The sequence below is a fragment of the Lucilia sericata genome, unplaced genomic scaffold (assembly GCF_015586225.1).
Source record: "Lucilia sericata isolate MDLA Ls3-8-SP2 unplaced genomic scaffold, ASM1558622v1 Contig000834F_arrow, whole genome shotgun sequence".
Taxonomy (NCBI): Eukaryota; Metazoa; Arthropoda; class Insecta; order Diptera; family Calliphoridae; genus Lucilia; species Lucilia sericata.
Genome location: NW_023994826.1, coordinates 106,577 through 132,336, shown reverse-complemented (window position 1 = coordinate 132,336; position 25,760 = coordinate 106,577). Strand labels below are relative to the sequence as shown.

The window sequence follows — 25,760 nt, the reverse complement described above, 5'->3', positions numbered from 1 at the left end:
AAATTTAAATTTTTTAATGATAATGTTTGAGACTAGACAAATATCATCACAACTGCATTTTTCATCGATTGTCACATTTATATATTTGACAGTGATGATATAAATCACTTATGCATTTAAGCTCAATTTAATAAAAACGAATCCTTCGAGCCGGATTTGAACCAGCGACCTATGGATTTCTACTTAGGATATGATAACTCTCTACAGTCCACCGCTCTACCAACTGAGCTATCGAAGGTGTTGAGAGGTCCAAAACAAATTGGTTTATTTCACCTTATTCGCAGAAATACCTATTAATATCAGATAAAATTAACATATACAATCACAGTTTCAAGATAAAAGTTTAAAAATTCCAAACATTTCTTTAAAAATTGTTAAAAAGTCTAAATTTTGAACAAAATATTTAAAAAAGGTCTCAACTAAATCGTTAACAATACCTATATGTATAGTAATCAGTTCCCATAATCAAACTACATACTTCAACTTTTTGCTTAAACGCCACAAAAAAGAATCCTTCGAGCCGGATTTGAACCAGCGACCTATGGATTTCTACTTAGGATTTGATAACTCTACAGTCCACCGCTCTACCAACTGAGCTATCGAAGGTATAGTGTCAAACAAAATGCACTAGTTTTAAAAATTTTAAAAATTAATCAAAAAATTCAATAAACCTTAAATTTAAAATTTAATACTCGTATATCATTAAAAAATCTACCTTTCACTTTTATTTCTTTATTTTGTTGTTGTTTTTCTTTCAACAACAAACGCACCTATTGTCTGGCGTTTTAAGTAGTAGTATGGACTAGTACATAGTGTAGTTGTTGTAAATCTATTTGGTTCAAAATCCCATTGATATGCTGCAGCATTAACATAAACTGTAAATGATAACAAATTATATAGACAACGTTTTTTATTCGTTAGCAACTTTTGTTGTAAGCTATTTTTAGTTTTATTTTTTTGCACCAACATATAAACACACACACACACAATTGCTGCGGTTTTATGTGTTTATATTTGTCTGCTGGTTTGCTACACCTTCGATAGCTCAGTTGGTAGAGCGGTGGACTGTAGAGTGTGAATAAATCTGAGTAGAAATCCATAGGTCGCTGGTTCAAATCCGGCTCGAAGGATTCTTTTTTAAAAAAAATATTTTTTTTTTATTTTTTAATTAAATTAAAACTAATTTTATTTTTATTACAAATTTAAAATTTTTTTTGTAATTTTTTTTGGCAAAAAATATATATTGCAGTTTGTGCATATTATCAAAGAAGATCAAGTATGCGTGTCATTTAGTTGATAACGAATCGAAATACATATCTGTTGGTTCCCCCCGGGACAAAAATTTCCTCATCTTGGTAGGATTGCAATCCGGAGGAAAAGAGGTGCTACCAGTACCTCTACTTTGTCGAGACTATAAACTGGTGGTGTCAAATGTATCCTCGGCCTTACCTTGGAATGAGTTGATCTGGGGTCTAACTAGAGAAGATATCGTTATCTTGTATCACGGGAATCGGTAGTCTGGAAGGCAGTGTTTCGGACTTTGTCTTGCCCCGGTTATTGGAGAGGTACCTTTGGGTTGTACTTGGTATAAATCGAGAATCGTGGGAAAGGAATATTGGTCAAAAGGCCAAGGGAGGATCTAGATTTCGAATTTCGGTGCTGTTGCCGAAAAAGACAACAGATCTGCCAGGGGAATCGGTAGCCCGCTGGGTAGAGTTTCGGCCTTTGTCTTGTCCCTATTATTGGGCGTGAACCTGAAGAGATTTCGAATTTCGGTGCTGTTGCCGAAAAAGACAACAGATCTGCCAGGGGAATCGGTAGCCCGCTGGGTAGAGTTTCGGCCTTTGTCCCTGTTATTGGGCGTGAACCTGAAGAGATTGGAACATGAAGAGATTGGAAAAATTTGAAATCTATATTTCTGGATAAGTTCAGTGACCGCTCCGAGAAGTGACTTTAGGGCTAAGCGTTGCGAATGATTTAGTGTCAAATGAATAAGATATGGAATGGATGAAGGGGTATGAAGGCCTCAATCCACCCGTTTACCTAGAATGATGTGTAGGATATATGAAATGTGTGCTGGGTTGGCTTTTTTGATAGATTCATATTTCGGTGCACCGATTATATCTGTAGGTTATGTTGCCGAATCAACAGAGTTCACTCCATCTGAGTGGTTGTAAACGGAAGTGTGGTCTTTGCATCCCGCAACGGGACAGCAAAGTTCAGAAAATAAATAGATTTGGTACTTTAACAAAGTGCTTGTATATGGACCGGCATAACCATGTGCAAAAATTGCCACCTGCATGTTCTTTGCAAGGCGAAGGTGATTCCTCTCTAGCTCAGTGGTTGAAAAATAACATCGTGAAATAGGCCGTTTGGCAGGTGTACACGTGGATGTCGGAAAAAACTTACTTTTCAGGCTATAAGTTTAAGATTTATCTTCAAATGTAAAAAAGATTCAGTAATATAGATCAGGTATTAGGTTTCTTCCATAAAGTTATGGAACTATAAGAAACTAAAATTCCTCAAGGTAAATAAGAATTTAAATTTAAAAACTTATGCCCCCTAACCGCAGTATATAGCCCTTATAGTACGCCAAAATAAGAAGCTATTAAAAAGTTCACATACATACGTCTCTCCTATCGACAAATCCCTGAGGAAAATCAGTTCCCTACAAATACTTCTAATATTCGAGAGACAATTGACATTTTCAAACAAAAGTCATTGGTGAACACATAAACTAGACCCGAATTCTATATGTATTTAACTAAAATGTATGTTATCAAAGTATTGCCTATATTTGTAAATGTGTTCTACTGAGATAAAATATATAGATTCTGGAACTAATGCTTTTAAAAAAGTTAATTTTTATCGATTTATTTTTTATCAAAAAGTATTTAAAAATATGTGGTGAAAAAGTGGATAAAAAATAAAACTTCTGTTTAATAACGGTTATTTAAAAATTGCATGTTTATTACTAGTATATAAACTAATAATTATCGTTTAAATAATTTGAGTATATTCAAGTGATCACAAGTGCTGACCACGTGGTTTTTCTGATCATAAACCCAGTAGAAGTATTAAGTATATCGATAAGTTTCGAATTTTTATAAGTACAGTAGTGACGATACAGTCATATGCATTTAGAATGGATAAAATAGCATGTGACTATTCAAATGCTAAATGTGAAGAACATTATGCTCAGCAATTGATCAATACGTTTGAGGAATATGAAAAGAGATATCAAAATCTAACTAGCAGAATATTCTAAATGCTCTGGTCCTGTCTTTCACGTAAATTGTCCTTGACTCTCTTTCTCTCTCTACTTGCTTTGATAGAAGGCATCTGTTTAATTGAAGGCATCTGTTTAATTGAACGCCTGTCTGATCGTATTGTTATTTTAAATAATCCTTTAAATAATATTGCACATCACGTCGACTATTAACGGATTTAGGGTATTTCAAAGTACTTTATTGCAAAACAGTAATTACTTTATTCAAAATGTCATTTTCTTCGGGAAACCCCTTCAATAAATCTTTTAAGAACTTGTGAATTTTTGCACGTACATTATAAGTGTTTAATTGACACTTTAAACTTTACGATTAAGCAAAACTTTTCTCTATTAACAACAATTAAAATTAAATTAATCATAATATTCTACTTTAGAGCATTTGCAAAAAAAAAAAAAAAAAAAAACAAAGGAGAATCCTAAAGAATTTTACAGTGTCTTATCAGATGACTCACTTTCCCCGAGCAAAAAAACCACATACTATTTAAATAAATTGTTAACCCACTTTAAATTAAAATGATTCATAGGGAAAGAATTTGTTAACATTTTTTTATCATGTAATTGAACTTTTAAGGTTAAAGGCAAAACATATAGTCAGTAATACTTAGAATCATCCGACTATCTGTTAATTTTGATGCAAATATATTTTACGAAAAAAAGATGCAATCGTAATTTCAAGATAGGAGATCGTGGTAAAGGGCAACATTGGAACAAACTTCCAATACAAGTCTGATTTGGCCGGTCAGTGGTTAATTATGCTGCTCCAGTATGGTCTCCTTCGCTGAGTGATACCCAGTGGAGAAATATTCAAAACTGCCAAAATGCTGCCCTACGGACTGTAACGGTCTGCATGTAAATAACCTTGGAGCACCACCTACATGAGGAAACGAAGGTCCTCCCAGTCAAGGAACATAATGTCATGTTGACTAAATAGTTCCTCCTGGGATGTCACCGGTGGAGTCATCCCAACTTTAACATTACACAGTTGCATGCTCCCCCGAGGCATGCCAGAAAGGAACTTCGTGTATTCGTGGAGAGCATACGAAGATATGTGCAGGATACCTTGAATCGGAGTTTGCATACAGCAGCTTTGAATGACAATCATAGAGACGCCATGAATACCGCGGTTTCAGGTTACCGCATCAATGTCGTTCTTGGAGGTTGCCCACCGCCCATATCAGAAATAGAGAAGAACCTGCCGCGGAAAACAAGAGTTGCTTTGGTACAACTGAGATCGGGATGGAGCAACAGGCTCAACGCCTACTGGTCCAGAATAGAGCGTGCCGTTCCCAATATATGCCCAACATGTGGACAGGGTCCCCATGATACCCACCACATATTCAACTGTCCAGCTCACCCTACTTCACTTAGTCTAATGGATTTATGGACTAACCCTATTGAAGTAGCCCAATTTCTTGGCTTGGACCCCGGATTAAAAATTGTATAGTTTAATATGTTACAACAACAACAACTCAACCACTTCAATTTGTGGTGGCGCATACTCAACTATGCCCGATATAGTGTTCTATGGATCCAAACTTTTACTCCCTAGGTCATATAGTAGTTCGGACTGACGTTAACTGACAACTCAACTTAGGTTCAGTTGTTATCAATAATCGATCCATGATTTTTATTACATTGGATTTCCTTTTATAGATCGCTTTATAAGGTTATCACACAAGGAGCGCCCATTAGATCCCTTAGCATCTTTGGTGTATTTTTCGAATCTCCATTTAAACTAATCTAAAGGATTGTTGATAAATTGTATCATACTATTTTCTCGGAAATAGCTAAAATGTCCAATAATTGTTCATAATATGCAAAAAAAAATCAAATTAGCAAATAAAAGTCAAGACCCCCCACTATGTCCATATTATTTTCTCAAAGAAAATGCAAATTAAATCTATTTCGACTCATTAAACTACTGTTCGAATTAATAAAAAATTTAACTTTTTTCCTTCACGTTCAAAGATTACCTCACAGCAAATCATAAAATTAAAATTCAAAGAAATTCAAGGTTCAAAAACTACACTACTTCTTCTTCCTTGTCTAATATCTATTTGATATATTTAACAACAAGAACAACATATTTTCTATCGTTTGAAAAATTTTATTTTTGTTTTTATGATCTCATATTAAAAGTTCTTGGAAAGTTACTTTTATGCAAAGGACGTCTAACAGTCTGGACTAACCAATTCGTCCTTAGTGTAGTTTTTTATGTACATATTACTTGATATTTCAGTGTGTAATTTAGTGTCAAATGTTTATAAAAATTACAAAGAATGTAGGTTGGTTCATTGTTGAAGGTTACATTTATTTATATTCAATTATTACACTTATCCTTGTTGAGAAAAGGATGAAGGAAAAATAAACAGCATTATTTTGTTTTTTGCTACTCCCTAGAAAGTATTATTTCATGCATGTTTATTTAATCCTTGAGTTAATAAATAACATTCTCATATTACTGACTCCTTGTTGTGTCAACAATTATGAAAGTATAAGAATAGTTGAGCAAACATAACCTTGTTATTTTCGTATATAAAACATATTTCGAAAGACGGTCTTACATGTTTCTCATGATTAGTAGTAAGGTAATGTTCTTATTGGAACTAGAAGATTGTTCAGTTAACCTCACGAGGAGTTTCTTTCAAAATTTAGAGCAACGCATAGGTAAAGTTTTAGAGTTGACGCAGAAATCCGACTCAAATGGGACCAAGATTTATATCCCTATGCATACATGCTAGTCGGACGATAGAATACATTTAGCTTTCGAATATTTATTTCAAATAATTCCATTAGGTCGTGCTGCGTGTTGATCCTATACTAAGCCAGGCAGTGACAGAGAAGTGAGATACAGTAAAATGTTCTCTTTATTTTGATATCTGCAGAAGCCTTTATTCGACAGATTGAGTCTACTGGAGCGAAGCACTAAGTGTAGTGATCGGTAACCTGAAGATTAATTTATTGCCGATTTTTGCAGACGCTACGCTTAAAACTCTTTTTAATGATAGAAAAACGAGAGTTCACATTTTACAAAAACATAATACAATGGAAAATAAGTTGTTTTATTTTAGATGTATACGTTTAAGGCACTTCTGGATGATAGTTTTAAGGTTGTACACATTTCACAAATGTGTGAAAGGATTTTATCACCCGCAAGAAAGCGTTTAATCCCCTTCTTGATGATAGTTAAAAGAGTCTACACATAAAAAACATAATACATTGTTTTCGAATTTTCATCTTCTCGTTGTGTACGTTTAAGTTACTTCTGGAGGACAGTTGGAAGATATTAATAAATAATAAGTCTTCTGGGTTCTTCTAGCAATTACAATCATGTGTCCCATATAGAACGCTTTCAGTTCTTCCGGACAATATATATAGTAGGACGATTGAATGCGCTAGCAAATCTATCGCCCCATAGCGTGGAATATACTTGCCTCGAGTTCTGCTATACAACGTGTTTATAGAGCACTTCAATTATATTCCGTAGCTGAGCTGGTGGTATATTTATTTAGGCCATATCGCCTCATCGCACAGTGGTATAGGAAAAAAAAAAGAGGGAAATAATTCGGTAACTTCTAAACGGTTAATCCGATTTTAATGAAATTTGGTATGCACAAAGAGGAGGTTTTGTCGAGTTTAGGTTTTGAATTTGGACCTTATAGGCCAACCAGGGGCCCGGCGGGGGGTCCTCAAATTAGGACACCTCGGCTATGTTAAATTTTTAAAACGATCCTATTTCTTCATTTGAGTTCCGATTTAAAAAAAATTTCGTATATAGAATCTCCTCATCGAGCACTATAAAAAATGTCGTCGTAGCAGTAAATTATCTCTTATAGTTTAGGAGATATTCGCATTTGAATATTAAAATTTTAAAATTTTTACCGTCCTTACTTTAGTTTTTTTGATAATAGCAGGTCCAAATATTTCCGATTTTCGCCATTTTTTTTTATTTGCTTAACAACAAGTTTATATACCAAGCAGTGAAAGAATTATGTAAAAATCATGACTGAGTCCAAAGTTATAGGCATTTAAATTTAAAAAATTAAAAAAAGGCGATTTTTTGTCATTTTTTTGGGAAAAAAGTATCTTTTTCTTTTTAAGTTATCTAAAAAGTTTCTAAGAAGATGTATATAGAATTTATACTTTTTGGAAAGCTGACTTTACATAAAATACGATAAATGAAACAAAACCTAAAAATTTTTGATACCGAGGGGACCAGGTCCATCCAAAAAAACCCTATTTTTTATGGAAAATTAAATTTTGAGCAAAAATTCTCAAATCGCATAGTCGATATCAAATTATAGTGACCTGTTTTATATGACCCAATAAGTTCTTAATCATTTTGTAACGGGTTTCGATAACCCCGCCCCTGGTATGGATATAAAAGGCAAAAAACCAAAAAATCCCATTTTTGGGATTTTTTAAAACTTTTTTGGGAATTCCGGGATTTCTAATAAGAAAATTCGAAATTTTTATTTAATTTTGGATTTTGAGTAAAAAAATCTACCTAACTGTAAAATTTCATCAAAAAATATTCATAAATAAAATTTTTATTGCAATTTGAAAAATTTGTATCTTCGCAAAAACTGAATAAAAAACATTTTTTAATTTTTTTTAAAAAAAGTATTCCGCGAATTTTTTAATTTTCAAAAATTATATACAGTTTTGAAAAATAGACAAAATTACCTTTCCATTGATATATAACATGCCTACCTAATGTTTTTTAAGTGACAAATTAATTAGGGAAAACTCAACATCTTTTAGAAAATTTACCTAGCACTATTATTTTCATCCATATATGTAACAAATTTAAGAGTTAACCTTATGGATGAAAATAATAGTGCTAGGCAAATTTTCTAAAAGATGTTGAGTTTTCCCTAATTAATTTGTCACTTAAAAAACATTAGGTAGGCATGTTATATATCAATGGAAAGGTAATTTTGTCTATTTTTCAAAACTGTATATAATTTTTGAAAATTAAAAAATTCGCGGAATACTTTTTTTAAAAAAAATTAAAAAATGTTTTTTATTCAGTTTTTGCGAAGATACAAATTTTTCTAATTGCAATAAAAATTTTATTTATGAATATTTTTTGATGAAATTTTACAGTTAGGTAGATTTTTTTACTTAAAATCCAAAATTAAATCAAAATTTCGAATTTTCTTATTAGAAATCCCGGAATTCCCAAAAAAGTTTTAAAAAATCCCAAAAATGGGATTTTTTAGTTTTTTGCCTATTATATCCATACCAGGGGCGGGGTTATCGAAACCCGTTACAAAATGATTAAGAACATATTGGGTCATATAAAACAGGTCACTATAATTTGATATCGACTATGCGATTTGAGAATTTTTGCTCAAAATTTAATTTTCCATAAAAAATAGGGTTTTTTTGGATGGACCTGGTCCCCTCGGTATCAAAAATTTTTAGGTTTTGTTTCATTTATCGTACTTTATGTAAAGTCAGCTTTCCAAAAAGTATAAATTCTATATACATCTTCTTAGAAACTTTTTAGATAACTTAAAAAGAAAAAGATACTTTTTTCCCAAAAAAATGACAAAAAATCGCCTTTTTTTAATTTTTTAAATTAAAATGCCTATAACTTTGGACTCAGTCATGATTTTTACATAATTCTTTCACTGCTTGATATATAAACTTGTTGTTAAGCGAATAAAACAAAATGGCGAAAATCGGGAATATTTGGACCTGCTATTATCAAAAAAAACTAAAGTAAGGACGGTAAAAATTTTAAAATTTTAATTTTCAAATGCGAATATCTCCTAAACTATAAGAGATAATTTACTGCTATGACAACATTTTTTATAGTGCTCGATGAGGAGATTCTATATACGAAATTTTTTTTAAATCGGAACTCAAATGAAGAAATAGGATCGTTTTAAAAATTTAACATAGCCGAGGTGTCCTAATTTGATGACCCCCCGCCGGGCCCCTGGTTGGCCTATAAGGTCCAAATTCAAAACCTAAACTCGACAACACCTCCTCTTTGTGCACACCAAATTTCATTAAAATCGGATTAACCGTTTAGAAGTTACCGAATTATTTCCCTCTTTTTTTTTCCTATACCACTGTGCATCGTTCTAAATGTGGCTTCATTTTCCTTATTCGATTCGTGCGTATTCGAATTAAGGTTCTTTTTGTCGAAAAAAGTCGAAAAATCGAAGTCGACTATTTTGTTCCAAAAAAGTCGATAACTCCACTATTGTCTGTGAAAAAAGTCGAAAGGTCGACTTTGTTAATAAATGTCGAAAAAAGTCGAAAAGTCTGAAAGACGAAAAAAGTCGAATAAAGTCGAAAAAATTCGAAGAAAGTCGAAAAGTCGTAAAAAGTCGAAAAGTCGGAAAAAGTAGAAAAGTCGGAACAAGTCGAAAACTCGAAAATTGTAGAAACAAGTCAAAAATAGGCGAAAATCTTAAAAAAGTGGAAAAAAAAAGTAAAAAACTCTAATATAGTGGGAAAAAAACTCGAAAAAGTCAAAAAATAGTCGAAAGAATTCGAAAATAGTCGAAAAAATCGAAAAGTCGGAAAAAGTCGAAAAGTCGAAAAAAAGTCGAAAAGTCGGAAAAAGTCGAAAAGTCGAAAAAAGTCGTAAAGTCGAAAAAATTCCAAAAGTCGAAAAAATTCGAAAAGTCGGAAAAAGTCGAAAAGTCGACTATTTATAAAATGCTTATAGTCGAAAAGTCTAAAAGTCGACTTTTAATTAAATGAAAAAAGTCGAAAAATCGACTTTTCACAAAATGCAAAAAGTCGAGAAGTCGAAAAGTCGACTTTTAACTAAATGAAAAAAGTCGAAAAGTCGAATTTTCGTATCAACTATAGAACCCTAATTCGAATCAAACAATTACATCAAGAAATTTGATTTGATTTTCAGTGATGGAATGAATCTGCAATAATATGTCTTTTTAGTGATTCATAATAATATGTAGGTCGACAAACTGTTTTATTTTCTAATAAAATTTAATTGAAATTTTACACCATTTCCCCCATAGCAGTCAAAAAAGAACCAATTAATTGATTTACATACCCTGGGTTAATAAATTCACACAATGTTTTTACATTTACTACCCTGTACCAGTCAAACAATATTACAAACTAAATGAGTTTGTAGACAACACTGATTTACGTCATAGGGCAGGGATGGAAAAATTCGATTTTGAAATGGTTTTAAAGTTGAACTAAAACAAAATAGTGCTAAATTTTGGCACTTTTTTATACATATTTTTCTAATTTAAATATTCAGTTTGTATAGTTTTTTATTATAACCCCCAAAGATTCTATGGAGTGACGCTAACGATATCATCAGAAACTTCTTCAGAATGAGCAATTCTGAGGAGGTTAAAATTCTGGAAATTATATCTAAATATCTTGTTAGCGGTGTTATTCCAGACATAACATCAATCACGAACCTTGTTTGGAACTTTTTAAGGAACAACGTAAAGAAGAATGAGTTTCTGAACATCGTGGTTTGTATGTAAATTATCCGGAAAAAAAAGTTCTTAACAATAAATCCATTTTACAGAAGTATTTGTATGGAAGCTTTATAAGAAATTTTATATCGATTCTTTAATTTTTGAAAATAAAAACTAATCTAGAATGAGATAAACTTAAGGTTTCCATGGATTGTTTTGGAATTTTATTCATATTTCGGTTATTTATGGGCCGTGTATGTTAAATAATCATGTGTTTTGAATTCATATTATAAAACATACAAATAGTATCATTTGAAGAAAGAAAAAGTACCAAAAGTGGAATAAATTCTAACTTAGTGGAAAGTATAATAAAAATAGTAAAATTTTTCCCCTTTTCGCTTAGAAATATACTTTTTTGAGAATTAAGTTTACAAAATGATGCGTATTTAAATCTATATATCACAGATAAAACTCAAACGATTCAAACCTACATTCATTTGTTCCAGAAAAATTGTGCTTTCAAAAAGTACCAAACAATTTGGTCCTATTAGTACTCGAATTCCAAAATAATATACCAATAGCTTATTTTGTGTGAGTAAATAAACTACTTTTTCAAATTTTAACAAAACATGGGTCACTGAGTTTGAATAAAATTCAATTTCCCGCTTTCCTCTGTTTGGTACTTTTTTCCCCAGTGAAATAACAAAAATTTTGTTTCAATAAATATTACAGAGTTAGTCCGTAATTTAATAGGAATACTTCAATTTTAAAAAAGTACGAAACAGGTGTCTCATAATTTTGGGTGATATATCCAAAATATTTACAAAAATGTTATTTTGTTTTTTAGTTAAGAAGTTATAACGTGCCAAAAAAGGTACCAAAATCACCTTTGTTACACATTTTCACCCCTTAAAAGTACGAATTTCAAAAAAGTACCAGACACCTACCTATTTATTTTAAGAGTAGATACGGGTGCATTTAAAATTGTTCTTGTATCACTAATATTTGGTAAGATAATTAAAAAAAACTAGTTTTACCCGTTTTTTCCCTTTTTTACACCTAAATGTACAAATTTCAAAAAATTCCTCCTTTGTCGATCTACATAACCAAAAACACATCTACTGTCAAAATTGCATGATTGTAGGTTCAGCCATTTGGGCTTTGCGATGATGAATCAGTCACAAATCATATTTTTAGTTATTTAATATGTTATAAACATATTTCCTTAATTTTTGATTGAAAACAATTACAATAGTATTGAATTTTCCAACCCTGCCGCACTTTGTTAAAAAAAGTAAACAGAGAGTGTTAAAGTATTTTGGTAAAAGAGACAAGAAGAAGGAGAAAAGAGCTGCAATAGTTTTGTAAAAATTGTTGACTTGTTTTTTTTTTTTTTAAAGTAGCAAAGTGCAAACTATTTTGTTTAATTGTTTATTATAATTTACTTAATTTTCTGCATTTACTTCCATAATTAAACCGTATTTTATTGCTTTCTTGACATTTATTATTGTTTATTAATCATTTAATTGAACCATGACTTGGCAAATATTTTAATAACTAAAGACTTTAACAGTTAATATTGTATAAAAATTGTCTCTCTTGTTAAATAACTATAATTAAAACAAATGATTTCATAAAATACATATATTTTCTTATTTAATAAAACAGCACTTACATAAGTTTTAGTTTTCCTTTGAAATTTGTTTATATTTTTTTTGTTGTGTATTTCGTCAAAATGAAAAATATTGTAATTTTGCATGTACGCTATCTGATTTTATTCACTCTAAATCTCAGTAATTTCACCATAAATAATTATTGTAAAACACACAAAAATAAAACAAATATTTTTTCTACTATTTTTTTTTATCACAGTTCAATTTCCGTTTTTGCACATTTTAACAATACAGGCACTTTTTATTTAATTATTTCTCAGTATAGCAATTATTGAACAAAACTATTTTTATTTTAATATTTATCAGTATTCTCTATGCAAATCTTATTAGTTTTACGTTGTTTAATTTTATTTCTATTTAGTTGTGATTTTTTTTCAACTATTTTCAATGACACACACTTTGCCCAAATAGATAGAGACCACGAACACCATGTGTTGTTAACTATAGCAATACTCTCGCATTACTAAATATCTAATGTTGAAAATAACAAAAAGGAAGGAAAACTAAAAACAACAACCACCACATTTTTAATACAAAATTAGTTGTCTACTAATTTTGTATTGAAAATGCGGCAGCTACAAATACAAAAGCAATTTGTATGTACTGTTGTGTTTGCAAAATGTAGAGAATAGAGAGACCAAAACAAAAATAAGTAAACAGCTGTTTAGCTTATTTTTCTATAACTCTCCTTGTATTCTTTTGTATATGTAAATAAAACGGTATCGTTTGTTTATGCGTAACGGAGAATGTCAGAGTTTGAAAATCAGTTTGTTACAGAAAAAAAAATAAAAAAATGCACGGGCCCATTTGAACAAATCATTAAAATTTTAATGTTGGATCCCATATAACCAGTAATTCTGTTTCAGTTCAGTTCTAGTTCAGTTCTAGTTCAGTTCTAGTTTAGTTCTAGTTCAGTTCTAGTTCAGTTCTAGTTCAGTTCTAGTTCAGTTCTAGTTCAGTTCTAGTTCAGTTCTAGTACAGTTCTAGTTCAGTTCTAGTTCAGTTTAGTTCTAGTTCAGTTCAGTTCTAGTTCAGTTCTAGTTCAGTTCTAGTTCAGTTCTAGTTCAGTTCTAGTTCAGTTCTAGTTCAGTTCTAGTTCAGTTCTAGTTCAGTTCTAGTTCAGTTCTAGTTCAGTTCTAGTTCAGTTCTAGTTAGTTCAGTTCTAGTTCAGTTCTAGTTCAGTTCTAGTTCAGTTCTAGTTCAGTTCTAGTTCAGTTCTAGTTCAGTTCTAGTTCAGTTCTAGTTCAGTTCTAGTTCAGTTCTAGTTCAGTTCTAGTTCAGTTCTAGTTCAGTTCTAGTTCAGTTCTAGTTCAGTTCTAGTTCAGTTCTAGTTCAGTTCTAGTTCAGTTCTAGTTCAGTTCTAGTTCAGTTCTAGTTCAGTTCTAGTTCAGTTCCAGTTCTAGTTCAGTTCTAGTTCAGATCTCGTTCAGTTCTAGTTCAGTTCAGTTCTAGTTCAGTTCTAGTTCAGTTCTAGTTCAGTTCTAGTTCAGTTCTAGTTCAGTTCTAGTTCAGTTCTAGTTCAGTTCTAGTTCAGTTCTAGTTCAGTTCTAGTTCAGTTCTAGTTCAGTTCAGTTCTAGTTCAGTTCTAGTTCTAGTTCAGTTCTAGTTCAGTTCAGTTCTAGTTTGTTCTAGTTCAGTTCTAGTTCAGTTCTAGTTCAGTTCTAGTTCAGTTCTAGTTCAGTTCTAGTTCAGTTCTAGTTCAGTTCTAGTTCAGTTCTAGTTCAGTTCTAGTTCAGTTCTAGTTCAGTTCTAGTTCAGTTCTAGTTCAGTTCTAGTTCAGTTCCAGTTCTAGTTCAGTTCTAGTTCAGATCTCGTTCAGTTCTAGTTCAGTTCAGTTCTAGTTCAGTTTTCTAGTTCAGTTCTAGTTCAGTTCTAGTTCAGTTCTAGTTCAGTTCTAGTTCAGTTCTAGTTCAGTTCTAGTTCAGTTCTAGTTAGTTCAGTTCAGTTCTAGTTCAGTTCTAGTTCAGTTCTAGTTCAGTTCTAGTTCTAGTTCAGTTCAGTTCTAGTTCAGTTCTAGTTCAGTTCTAGTTCAGTTCTAGTTCATTCTAGTTCGTTCTAGTTCAGTTCTAGTTCAGTTCTAGTTCAGTTCTAGTTCAGGTGTCTAGTTCAGTTCTAGTTCAGTTCTAGTTCATTTCTAGTTCAGTTCTAGTTCAGTTCTAGTTCAGTTCAGTTCTAGTTCAGTTCAGTTCTATTTCAGTTCTAGTTCTAGTTCAGTTTCTAGTTAGTTCTAGTTCAGTTCTAGTTCAGTTCTAGGTAGTTCTAGTTCTAGTTCAGTTCTAGTCAGTTCTAGTTCTAGTTTCAGTTCTAGTTCAGTTCTAGTTCAGTTCTAGTGTCAGTTCTAGTTCAGTTCTAGTTCAGTTCTAGTTCAGTTAGTTCTAGTTTAGTTCAGTTCAGTTCTAGTTCAGTTCTAGTTCAGTTCTAGTTCAGTTCTAGTTCAGTTCTAGTTCAGTTCAGTTCTAGTTCAGTTCTAGTTCTAGTTCAGTTCTAGTTCAGTTCAGTTCTAGTTTAGTTCTAGTTCAGTTCTAGTTCAGTTCTAGTTCAGTTCTAGTTCAGTTCTAGTTCAGTTCTAGTTCAGTTCTAGTTCAGTTCTAGTTCAGTTCTAGTTCAGTTCTAGTTCAGTTCTAGTTCAGTTCTAGTTCAGTTCTAGTTCAGTTCTAGTTCAGTTCCAGTTCTAGTTCAGTTCTAGTTCAGATCTCGTTCAGTTCTAGTTCAGTTCAGTTCTAGTTCAGTTCTAGTTCAGTTCTAGTTCAGTTCTAGTTCAGTTCTAGTTCAGTTCTAGTTCAGTTCTAGTTCAGTTCTAGTTCAGTTCTAGTTCAGTTCTAGTTCAGTTCTAGTTCAGTTCTAGTTCTAGTTCAGTTCGTTCAGTTCAGTTCTAGTTTAGTTCTAGTTCAGTTCTAGTTCAGTTCTAGTTCAGTTCTAGTTCAGTTCTAGTTCAGTTCTAGTCAGTTCTAGTTCAGTTCTAGTTCAGTTCTAGTTCAGTTCTAGTTCAGTTCTAGTTCAGTTCTAGTTCAGTTCTAGTTCAGTTCTAGTTCAGTTCTAGTTCAGTTCTAGTTCAGTTCTAGTTCAGTTCTAGTTCAGTTCTAGTTCAGTTCTAGTTCAGTTCTAGTTCAGTTCTAGTTCAGTTCTAGTTCAGTTCTAGTTCAGTTCTAGTTCAGTTCTAGTTCAGTTCTAGTTCAGTTCTAGTTCAGTTCTAGTTCTAGTTCAGTTCTAGTTCAGTTCTAGTTCAGTTCTAGTTCAGTTCTAGTTCAGTTCTAGTTCAGTTCTAGTTCAGTTCTAGTTCAGTTCTAGTTCAGTTCTAGTTCAGTTCTAGTTCAGTTCTAGTTCAGTTCTAGTTCAGTTCTAGTTCAGTTCTAGTTCAGTTCTAGTTCAGTTCTAGTTCAGTTCTAGTTCAGTTCTAGTTCAGTTCTAGTTCAGTTCTAGTTCAGTTCTAGTTCAGTTCTAGTTCAGTTCTAGTTCAGTTCTAGTTCAGTTCTAGTTCAGTTCTAGTTCAGTTCTAGTTCAGTTCTAGTTCAGTTCTAGTTCAGTTCTAGTTCAGTTCTAGTTCTAGTTCAGTTCTAGTTCAGTTCTAGTTCAGTTCTAGTTCAGTTCTAGTTCAGTTCTAGTTCAGTTCTAGTTCAGTCTAGTTCTAGTTCAGTTCTAGTTCAGTTCTAGTTCAGTTCAGTTCTAGTTCAGTTCTAGTTCAGTTCTAGTTCAGTTCTAGTTCAGTTCTAGTTCAGTTCTAGTTCAGTTCTAGTTCAGTTCTAGTTCAGTTCTAGTTCAGTTCTAGTTCAGTTCTAGTTCAGTTCTAGTTCAGTTCTAGTTCAGTTCTAGTTCAGTTCTAGTTCAGTTCTAGTTCAGTTCTAGTTCAGTTCTAGTTCAGTTCTAGTTCAGTTCTAGTTCAGTTCTAGTTCAGTTCTAGTTCAGTTCTAGTTCAGTTCAGTTCAGTTCAGTTCTAGTTCAGTTCTAGTTCAGTTCTAGTTCAGTTCTAGTTCAGTTCTAGTTCAGTTCTAGTTCAGTTCTAGTTCAGTTCTAGTTCAGTTCTAGTTCAGTTCTAGTTCAGTTCTAGTTCAGTTCTAGATCAGTTCTAGATCAGTTCTAGTTCAGTTCTAGTTCAGTTCTAGTTCAGTTCTAGTTCAGTTCTAGTTCAGTTCTAGTTCAGTTCTAGTTCAGTTCTAGTTCAGTTCTAGTTCAGTTCTAGTTCAGTTCTAGTACAGTTCTAGTTCAGTTCTAGTTCAGTTCTAGTTCAGTTCTAGTTCAGTTCTAGTTCAGTTCTAGTTCAGTTCTAGTTCAGTTCTAGTTCAGTTCTAGTTCAGTTCTAGTTCAGTTCTAGTTCAGTTCTAGTTCAGTTCTAGTTCAGTTCTAGTTCAGTTCTAGTTCAGTTCTAGTTCAGTTCTAGTTCAGTTCTAGTTCAGTTCTAGTTCAGTTCTAGTTCAGTTCTAGTTCAGTTCTAGTTCAGTTCTAGTTCAGTTCTAGTTCTAGTTCTAGTTCAGTTCTAGTTCAGTTCTAGTTCAGTTCTAGTTCAGTTCTAGTTCAGTTCTAGTTCAGTTCTAGTTCAGTTCTAGTTCAGTTCTAGTTCAGTTCTAGTTCAGTTCTAGTTGAGTTCTAGTTGAGTTCTAGTTGAGTTCTAGTTGAGTTCTAGTTCAGTTTTAGTTCAGTTCTAGTTCAGTTCTAGTTCAGTTCTAGTTCAGTTCTATTTCAGTTCTTGTTCAGTTCTAGTTCTATCTATCAATCAATCTATCTATCTATCTATCTATCTATCTCTCTATCTATCTATCTATCTATCTATCTATCTATCTATCTATCTATCTATCTATCTATCTATCTATCTATCTATCTATCTATCTATCTATCTATCTATCTATCTATCTATCTATCTATCTATCTATCTATCTATCTATCTATCTATCTATCTATCTATCTATCTATCTATCTATCTATCTATCTATCTATCTATCTATCTATCTATCTATCTATTTAAAGTAATTATTGCACTGAATTAAAAATCCTTTATTGTCACATGAAAAAAAATCAATATATCAGAATGAGTAAATGAAAACAAACCAAACGAAAAAAGACCCTAAATGAGGTCACTGCAAAATACCGACATCTGACATTCACACACGAACAAGGATTTATACTCGAATAAAAAAATTTCATGGTTAATGTACTTGAGAACTTAAACGAGTGCTTGTGAAGAGAAACATTTGTTAAGGTGGGCATTTTGAAGGATTTAATGTAAAAAAATTAAAGTTTAATTTCAAATACATTTAGTTGTATAGGTCGATGATCCGTTGAACCATTTTATTACTTAAAATTACCGAGGAAAACTTGCAATATGTTGCTTCTAATAAAACTATTGATTTCTCCCTTTTCTTGAGGGGTGTTTAAAATTTAATATCTTACTGAGTACAAATAATTAAATTTGTAGGTGATTTAATTTTCTTTCTGGGAAAATAGTGTTTAATGTTGATACGAATATTTAATTAACTTTGTAATATATGAAATATTTGTTTAAATAACTGTGAGACTATATAGTTTTAATTATTTATTATGAATGTCTAAATAATTTGTATGGCGTTGAAAACATTATTAAATATTTAAATCTTAACATTTTTATTTTTTTTTAAGGAGAACATTAAACTTATGGTCAGTTTAATATTAGAGCCCTGCATGAGTGGCTCTATTTGTCACCCACAATGAGTAATCCACTGCATTGCACTCAACTCATTTTGTATTTTGAATATTATTTACAAAGAGTGTGTACATTTGATTTTAATAATTCAAATTTTTGTTTTACTCAATCATTGCGAGTATTTTTGTGTAAGTGTACGTCTACATTCAAATCGAGTAAGTTAACAACTTACGTATATTAAAAGAATACAAAATAAATATTTTGAATCGAGTGAATCGAGTTTTAAATGCCAAAAGAAAAATAATTTAAAAAGAAAAATAATAAAAAAACATGATATCGCAAATTAATTTAAAAATGAAAACAATGAGGTATATCTAATTAATAAATACTAAACCGTATGATAATTGTATAACGTATACAACGTTTTAGTGGATAGTGACACAAAAAGGAAAGCATTGTATATATTTACCAAATGGATTATTGAAAACTGCAGACCTTTTACATTGGTGGAAGATTCCGGTCTTCATGAACTTGTTAGCTTCGTTTTGTCCATCGGCTCAAAATATGGTATGCACGTCGATGTAAAATCATTACTTCCACACTCAACAACAGTAGGAAGAAATGTTTGTAAGCTTTACGATGTAGCATTTTCTGAGATAAAATCCGACATCACTAAAGTAAAGGACATTGGGTTCGCTCTAACCACCGATTTGTGGACGGACAGCTATTTACACAAATCATTTTTGGCAATAACAATGCATTATATAAAAGATACACAATTGATTAACGTTTTGTTGGGAATACGCAGCATGAATGGCGAAAAATGTACTAGTAAGTTGTATATACCATTATAAAATTTTAATGGCCACTGATTTCTTATTAATTATTCTGAAATCCTTTAGGTGATAACATATACTGCAAAGTTTGTAACATACTTAGCGAATTTGATTGTGTATTCACTGAAAATGTTACCGTCGTGACGGACAGAGGATCAAATATGGTTGCTGCTTTCCGCAGCACTGCCCATATATATTGTATTAACCATCTACTGAATAATGTTATTCAGAAATCCATAGATGCAGTCCCAGAAGTAAAATTTATTTGCGATGTAGCCACCAATATAGTGGGGTACTTTAAAAAGTCTGGGATAAATTCAAGTATAAGAAAGTCCTTAAAAAGCTTTTGTCCATCAAGATGGAATACTTTCTATTATCTGCTGTCGTCATTAAAAAGCAGCTGGGACGAAGTTGTTTTCATATTACAAGAAAGGCATGAAATCCATCGTATACAGAATATTGATTTAAGAAATATAACTGCTGTGTTGGATATAATTCGACCCTTTGAAGAAGCCTCGAAGATACTAGAGGGAGAGAAATATCCAACAATTCATTTAGTCTACATTTATGTAAACAGCCTTCAAAAGAAATGCGCTGAAAACAACGAGGATATAAGTATTGCCCAGGCTTTGAAAAGCAAGCTTAGGCACTACTTGGATACTGTAGTTTTTTCTAATTTGTCCATCTGGCATCGAGTTGCTCTATTCCTGTTCCCCCCTGCAAACAAATTGCTAAGTTTTTCTGAAGAAGATCGAAATCTTATAAAATTAAAATGTATCGAGTTGATACAAAGCCTAGTACAGAATTGTGAGCCTATAACAGAACCACAACTGTCAGTAGCCTCAATCTCATCGAAAAATTTAGAGCTGTTTTCAGATTTTATTCGATCATCTGATTTTCAAACCAACGAGGATTTAGTGGCCTCAGAGTTGAGACGATACGAAAACACAGAAGTGTCATTTTTTGATGATTTCGACACACTTAAGTGGTGAGATTCGCATAAGAACGAGTTCCCCTTTTTACACAAATTAAGCTGCCGAATCTTAGCAATACCAGCAAGTAGCGCACCTTCAGAACGGGTTTTCTCTTGTGCCCGCAACGTAATTTCTGAAAAAAGATGCTCCATTGCCTCAAATGATATTGCTGTAAATCAAATTATTTTCTTACACATGAATCACAAAAAATACGCTGTTCCACAAGAAGAAGGTGCTCTCAGTGCTAATATATAATTATAAGAATCCTTATATTTCATATTTTTTCACTTTACAGTAGTTTTGTTTACATCTCTAAATAACATTCAAATATAATTATTACATGAGTTAAATTAATAAAATATACATATATACATAACAATAATGCATTTTATTTGTAATCTCGCTATAGAAATTCATAAGAACGGTAATTCGTTCAAAGAATTGCATTCTAATTAAAACACATAATAAATCCTTCTATAATTCGATTCACTCGCTGTTTTGCACTCGATTTGAAACACAAAAACACTCTCAATACTCATATCATACAATACTCTTTACATTCATGTATTTTACTTTATTTGAATTTTTTGTCATATACATTTTTGTTTTGAATAAATTATTATATTCATTCAAAAAACAATGAGTGAGTCAAAAACAGTACTTTCAAAAAATTAAATGTTTTAAAATATTATTTAAGTCACTCATGCAGGGCTCTATTTAATATTTGTAATACGATTTTAAATTTTAATTATTTTGAACTCAAAAATATTAGTCTTGAATGTTTTTTCTATAACTTTGAAATAAATCATGGGATTTGAAAAATGAAATTATATAGTAAAATCAGCAATAAATATAATTTACATTAAAAACTAGTTATTATTCAGTTGTAGTTAATTTCTAGTTCAGTTCTAGTTGATTCAAGTTCTTTTCTAGTTTATACCCCTTATTTTAACAACATCCAGCGCCATCTTTTGCATAAAATATATTTAGCTCACAACTAAACACAATCATCTCAGCAAGTAACCGATTACTCGTTTATTTCTAAAAAAAAACTACAACCCCGCAGTCGGCAACAATTACGAACGTCAAATCAAAACAGAAAAATCAACAACTAATATTTTTTTTCGTATACGTTTTTTCCCCAAGTTGGGAGGTGTTGAATAATTTTTTTGGAGATTTTATTTATATAGATTTAAATTTATAAAAAATTAAAATTATGTGATAAATGAATATTACAAAATTTCTATAGTTTTAAATAAATTGTATTTATAAAACAAACAAAAAAAAAAGAACTATAAAGAAATAGGCCAAGTGATAAAAAGAAAACTAAAATCCAATTGTATGTAAATGAGTATGTGTATGAAAATAGAAAAAAAGAAAGAACAACAACACATAATAGAGGAAAGAATAAACGAGATAAGAAATGACCATAAATTAGACGAGAAGGAGTAATATTAGTTTCTATAGAGATTAGAAAAAAATATTAAAGAATTTCTTATAAAAGAATAAAATAATTTAATAAATAAATGCAGTCACTTAACACACACATGAAAATTGTGTTTTAATTAAAATTGTTGGTGGAATTATAACAAATTAAGTTTCCGTTGTGGTCACAGTAAGAAGAATTTCACAGCACAATTATGTCTTCGGCACTGGACATACAAATCGTGTCTGCTCCCAATCTGGCGAAAATAGAAAACTATTTAAAAGATGCCTCCTATCGTGAAACCATCGAGTATAGTGCAAATTTCAATACACGTTTGTGTCTGGAGCGTCGTCTACGTTTACCTTTTCTCGATCCACAAACTGGAGTGGCCCAGAATCATTCCCATTTGTTTATGGACAAGAAGCAGCGTATGCCCGGCTTTAGACAGGGTCAAATCTATACGTATCCGGCTACACGATGGCGTAAAAGTAGACGTCAATATTTAAACAAAATGTACAAGTGAGCACAAAATTTATGTTTTTCTGGTGTTTTTTTTTTTTCATTTAAAAGACAGTGGGTCTAGAGGGAAGAAAAGTGTAAGATTAAAAAACTAAAAATTTCAGTTTGTGGGAATAAAAAATTAAAAATAATAAGTTAAATATAATGAATTCAGCTAGCTGAATAAAAATTTAAATTATCTAACATTTTATTAAAATTTTTGTTATATTCAGCTGTCAAAATTGTAATTCAGCTAACAAAATATATAAAAAATAGTCTGGATCAGTTAACCCTTTAATGTACTTTTTAAATTTTATCGTAAAACGTTATTCAGCTAAATGAATTTGTAAATTATATAGCAAAACCAACAGACAAATACGTTAAAAACTACAATTCAGCTAGCTGAATAACGAAAATTCTTCAAAAAATGTTATAGATTTGAAAGAAAATAACATTCAGCTGCTTAAAATCCCATTCAGCTAATGAAATATCCCACAATTCGTTATTCTCACTATTAATATTACAAATTTCAATGTTAAGTGTAATTCAGCTTGCTGAATTTAGAAGTAGTTTAATATATCATAAATTAATTTAAAAAATTAAACAATGGCATTATTCAGCTACCTGAATAACAAAAATTTTTAGACAGCCTAATGAATTTTTATAAAAATTACATTCAGCAAATAAAACAACCGCTAATTCATTATTTCCACTGTTTATATTAACATTTTTATACAAAACTTCTTTGAAATTGCAATTCAGCTAGCTGAATTGAGGGAAGAAAAGTGTAAGATTAAATTGTTGGTGGTAAAGAAATATCAAAAGATATACATTATCTTTTAAAAACCTAAAAATTTCAGTTTGTGGGAATAAAAAATTAAAAAAAAAATAAGTTAAATATAATGAATTCAGCTAGCTGAATAAAAATTTAAGTTATCTAATATTTTATTAAAATTTTTGTTATATTCAGCTGTCAAAATTGTAATTCAGCTAACAAAATATATATAAAATAGGCTGGGTCAGTTAACCCTTTAATGTACTTTTTAAATTTTATCGTTAAACGTTATTCAGCTAGATGAATTTGTAAATTATATAGCAAAGCCAAAAGACAAATTTAAATTTTCAGAAAAATACGTTAAAAAATACAATTCAGCTAGCTGAATAACGAAAATTCTTCAAAAAATGTTATAGATTTGAAAGAAAATAACATTCAGCTGCTTAAAATCCCATTCAGCTAATGAAATATCCCACAATTCGTTATTCTCACTAATTCAGAATGCTGAATTTATAAGTTGTTTAATATATCGTAATTAAATTAAAACAGTGGCTTCATTCAGCTATCTGAATAACAAAAACTTTTAGACAGCGTATTAAATTTGTACAAAAATTACATTCAGCAAATAAAAGAAACGATAATTCATTATTTCCACTGTTTATATTAACATTTCTATACAAAATTATTCTGAAATTGTTCTTCAGCTAGCTGAATTTGTAAATTTTATAACTTAAAATACTTATCCAGCTAGCTGAATTAAAAAAAAAACTGATATAATTTAAATACATTAAATAAAAATAAAATGCTTACTGTTCTTAAATTGTAATTCAGCTAATAAATTAACTCAGAATTCAATATCCCCACTGATTATATTAACATTTCTATACCAAATTTCTTTGTGAGAGCAATTCAGCTAGCTGAATTTGTATTTTTTTTAAATAAATCCCTTTGTTATCTAAAAATATACTAATAAGATAACATTAAATTACTATTCAGCTTGCTGAATTAGTGAAATACAATCACTGGATTAATTCAGCAAGCTTAATAGTATACATTTTTAGTTAAATGTAGTAAATTTTAAATCAAGTTGCATTCAGCTGCTTGAAATGTAATTCAGCTATTAAAATATTCCACAATTAATAACTCTCACTTTTAAAACAAATATTTTTTTTTAGTATAGTGCAATTCAGCTGTCAGAATTTTAAAATTTTTTTGTATTTTTTACAGTTAGCTAAAAATTTATAATTAATATGATTTAAAATCTATATTCAGCTAGCTGAATTAGAATAATTTGATAGTGGATTAAAAAATATAACTATAAATCCTAATTCAGCTAGCTGAATTGTAATAATATGACTTGAAATCTTAATTCAGCTAGCTAAATTACAATAATTTGATTAGAGGATTAAAAATAAAGATTTGAATTCCTAATTCAGCTAGCTGAATTTGAATATCTGTAAACATTCTTAGAAAAAAGAGACAAATTTTAATGTTTCAACTCTCGCACAGATGAAATCACATTCACTAAACTGTATTTTTCTAATTGATAAAATGTTCATATTTTTTTCAGATTTCCCGATCGTCCTTTCCAGGCTTTACGCAAAGATCATGAGGCTCTAGTAGCTAGCACAGCAGGCTCGGGAGCTGCAGGCACTGCTTCACCCACAGTCTCCGCGGGATTACAACAAGATCCCGACCTTAATAGTTCTTTGATGGAAGAGTCCTCCTCTTTAGGAGCAGCTGGCGGTGATACATCCGATAGTAAAGACAGCCAACAGCAACCGCAACAACAGCAGCAGCAAACACAATCATCTCAATTAAAAGAAGACCTGCCTAAAGAATGGTTTTACGATGATATTGATATCAATGATAACGATTCATTGGAAGAGCCAAAATCTCCTGCCGACGATGAATACGATTATGATCCACGTTACGGCACCAAGAAACGAAGAAAGCGTGGACGTGGCAAAAAAGCTACTCTGACACCAGGCGAGGGAGGAGGTCCGGGTCCAGGGCGACGTCGTTCTGGTGCAGGACGTGGACGTTCAGCTTCTTCGGTACAAAGTGCCGCTTTTACTGACACTTCCCTATCGGGTTTAGATTCTATAGATGGCATGGGTACTGGTAGTGCAGAGGGAGGAGCTACTTCCACACCCACCACAACCACCGGTAGGCGGGCTCGTGGTACGGGCACTCGTGGTAGACGTCGTACTAAGGCGGGCACTTCCGGCAATTGTGATCCTCCCAGTCCTGGTAATGCTGAACCTCCCTCCTTCGAATCGGCAGCCGCTGCTGTAGGTGTTATGGATAATCTATCGGCTGTGGGTGAAGATCATAGTGCAGATTTACGCAATTATCGTAAATATTTGTAAGTTCTTCTCATTTCTGGATTTTCAATAGTAATTTTGAATTGTAATATTTTATTATTTAAAAAAACACACAACATTGTTTTTCTATTTGTTAGCAATTAATTGAAAATAGTTTTAAAAAATGGTTAATTATATTATGCATAAACAAATAATGGTTTATAAATAGTTATTCATATATTATTCTTTTAAAAAAACCAAAAATTTTTAGAAATATTCAACAAATATCAAATTTGATTTTTAACTTTTTTATTCAAATTTTTAAAAATAATAACAACCGTGTTTCCGATTTGAAAACTAATCATATTATTTCACACACTTTTATCCTTTCAAATAGTTCCAAACTATTAGACCATTTCTAAACCAAAATAAAATAATAAAATTATTTCTAAATCCCTAAAAATATTTTTATTTTTAACCAAAAAATACAAAAAAACAAAAATAACCCTAAAAAGCTTTAATCTTAAAAAATATGTTATTTCTTTTATTAAAACATCTCTACAAGAGCTTCTCTTTGTTCCTCTCTTTAACTACAATAGACAAATTATTATTATTTTAATTATTATTATAACTAAATATTTTTTTTTTTGTTAATGAACAATTTGTACATACAGACAAATATATTAAAGGTTTCATTAATACTATTATTTTATTATAAATATTATTTAATATTTTATATTACACCATATAGGTACATACACATACATATAATTTTATTTATCCTGGGGTTTTTGCAAATCATAAATTATTAGTTATACAAAGATTTTTATTAATATTTCTATAAGTTACTTAAAAATTTTATGAAATTTAAATTTGTAAAAGATAAAAAAACACACATACACAAACAAAAAAAATTTATTAAAGATTTTTAAATAATAAATCATA

At 31.0% G+C, this 25,760-nt stretch overlaps 2 protein-coding genes and 3 non-coding genes across 5 annotated transcripts in view; 2 read left to right on the top strand and 3 right to left on the bottom strand.

Annotated features, from left to right (window-relative positions):
- Positions 1 to 12,855, bottom strand: part of LOC119608422 (ATP-binding cassette sub-family A member 3) — a 44,148-nt gene extending 31,293 nt beyond the window's left edge. Inside the window, exon 1 of the mRNA XM_037962844.1 lies at positions 12,392 to 12,855. The gene's annotated coding sequence lies outside the window, so the exon portion shown is untranslated. The remainder of the gene's footprint in view (positions 1 to 12,391) is intronic.
- Positions 142 to 238, bottom strand: Trnay-gua. The gene is made up of 2 exons: positions 202 to 238; positions 142 to 177 (listed from the first exon to the last, which is right to left on the bottom strand). It is a non-coding gene; the product is annotated as a tRNA-Tyr (tRNA).
- Trnay-gua lies at positions 512 to 606 on the bottom strand. The gene is made up of 2 exons: positions 570 to 606; positions 512 to 547 (listed from the first exon to the last, which is right to left on the bottom strand). It is a non-coding gene; the product is annotated as a tRNA-Tyr (tRNA).
- Positions 1,035 to 1,130, top strand: Trnay-gua. Its single transcript has 2 exons — positions 1,035 to 1,071; positions 1,095 to 1,130. It is a non-coding gene; the product is annotated as a tRNA-Tyr (tRNA).
- Positions 12,856 to 20,928: 8,073 nt separating the features above from the next.
- Positions 20,929 to 25,432, top strand: LOC119608424 (zinc finger protein ubi-d4). Its single transcript, XM_037962849.1, has 2 exons — positions 20,929 to 21,755; positions 24,080 to 25,432. The coding sequence occupies exons 1-2, from the start codon at positions 21,451 to 21,453 to the stop codon at positions 24,879 to 24,881; spliced, it is 1,107 nt and encodes a 368-aa protein (XP_037818777.1). The 5' UTR covers positions 20,929 to 21,450; the 3' UTR covers positions 24,882 to 25,432.
- The last annotated feature ends 328 nt before the right edge of the window (positions 25,433 to 25,760 follow it).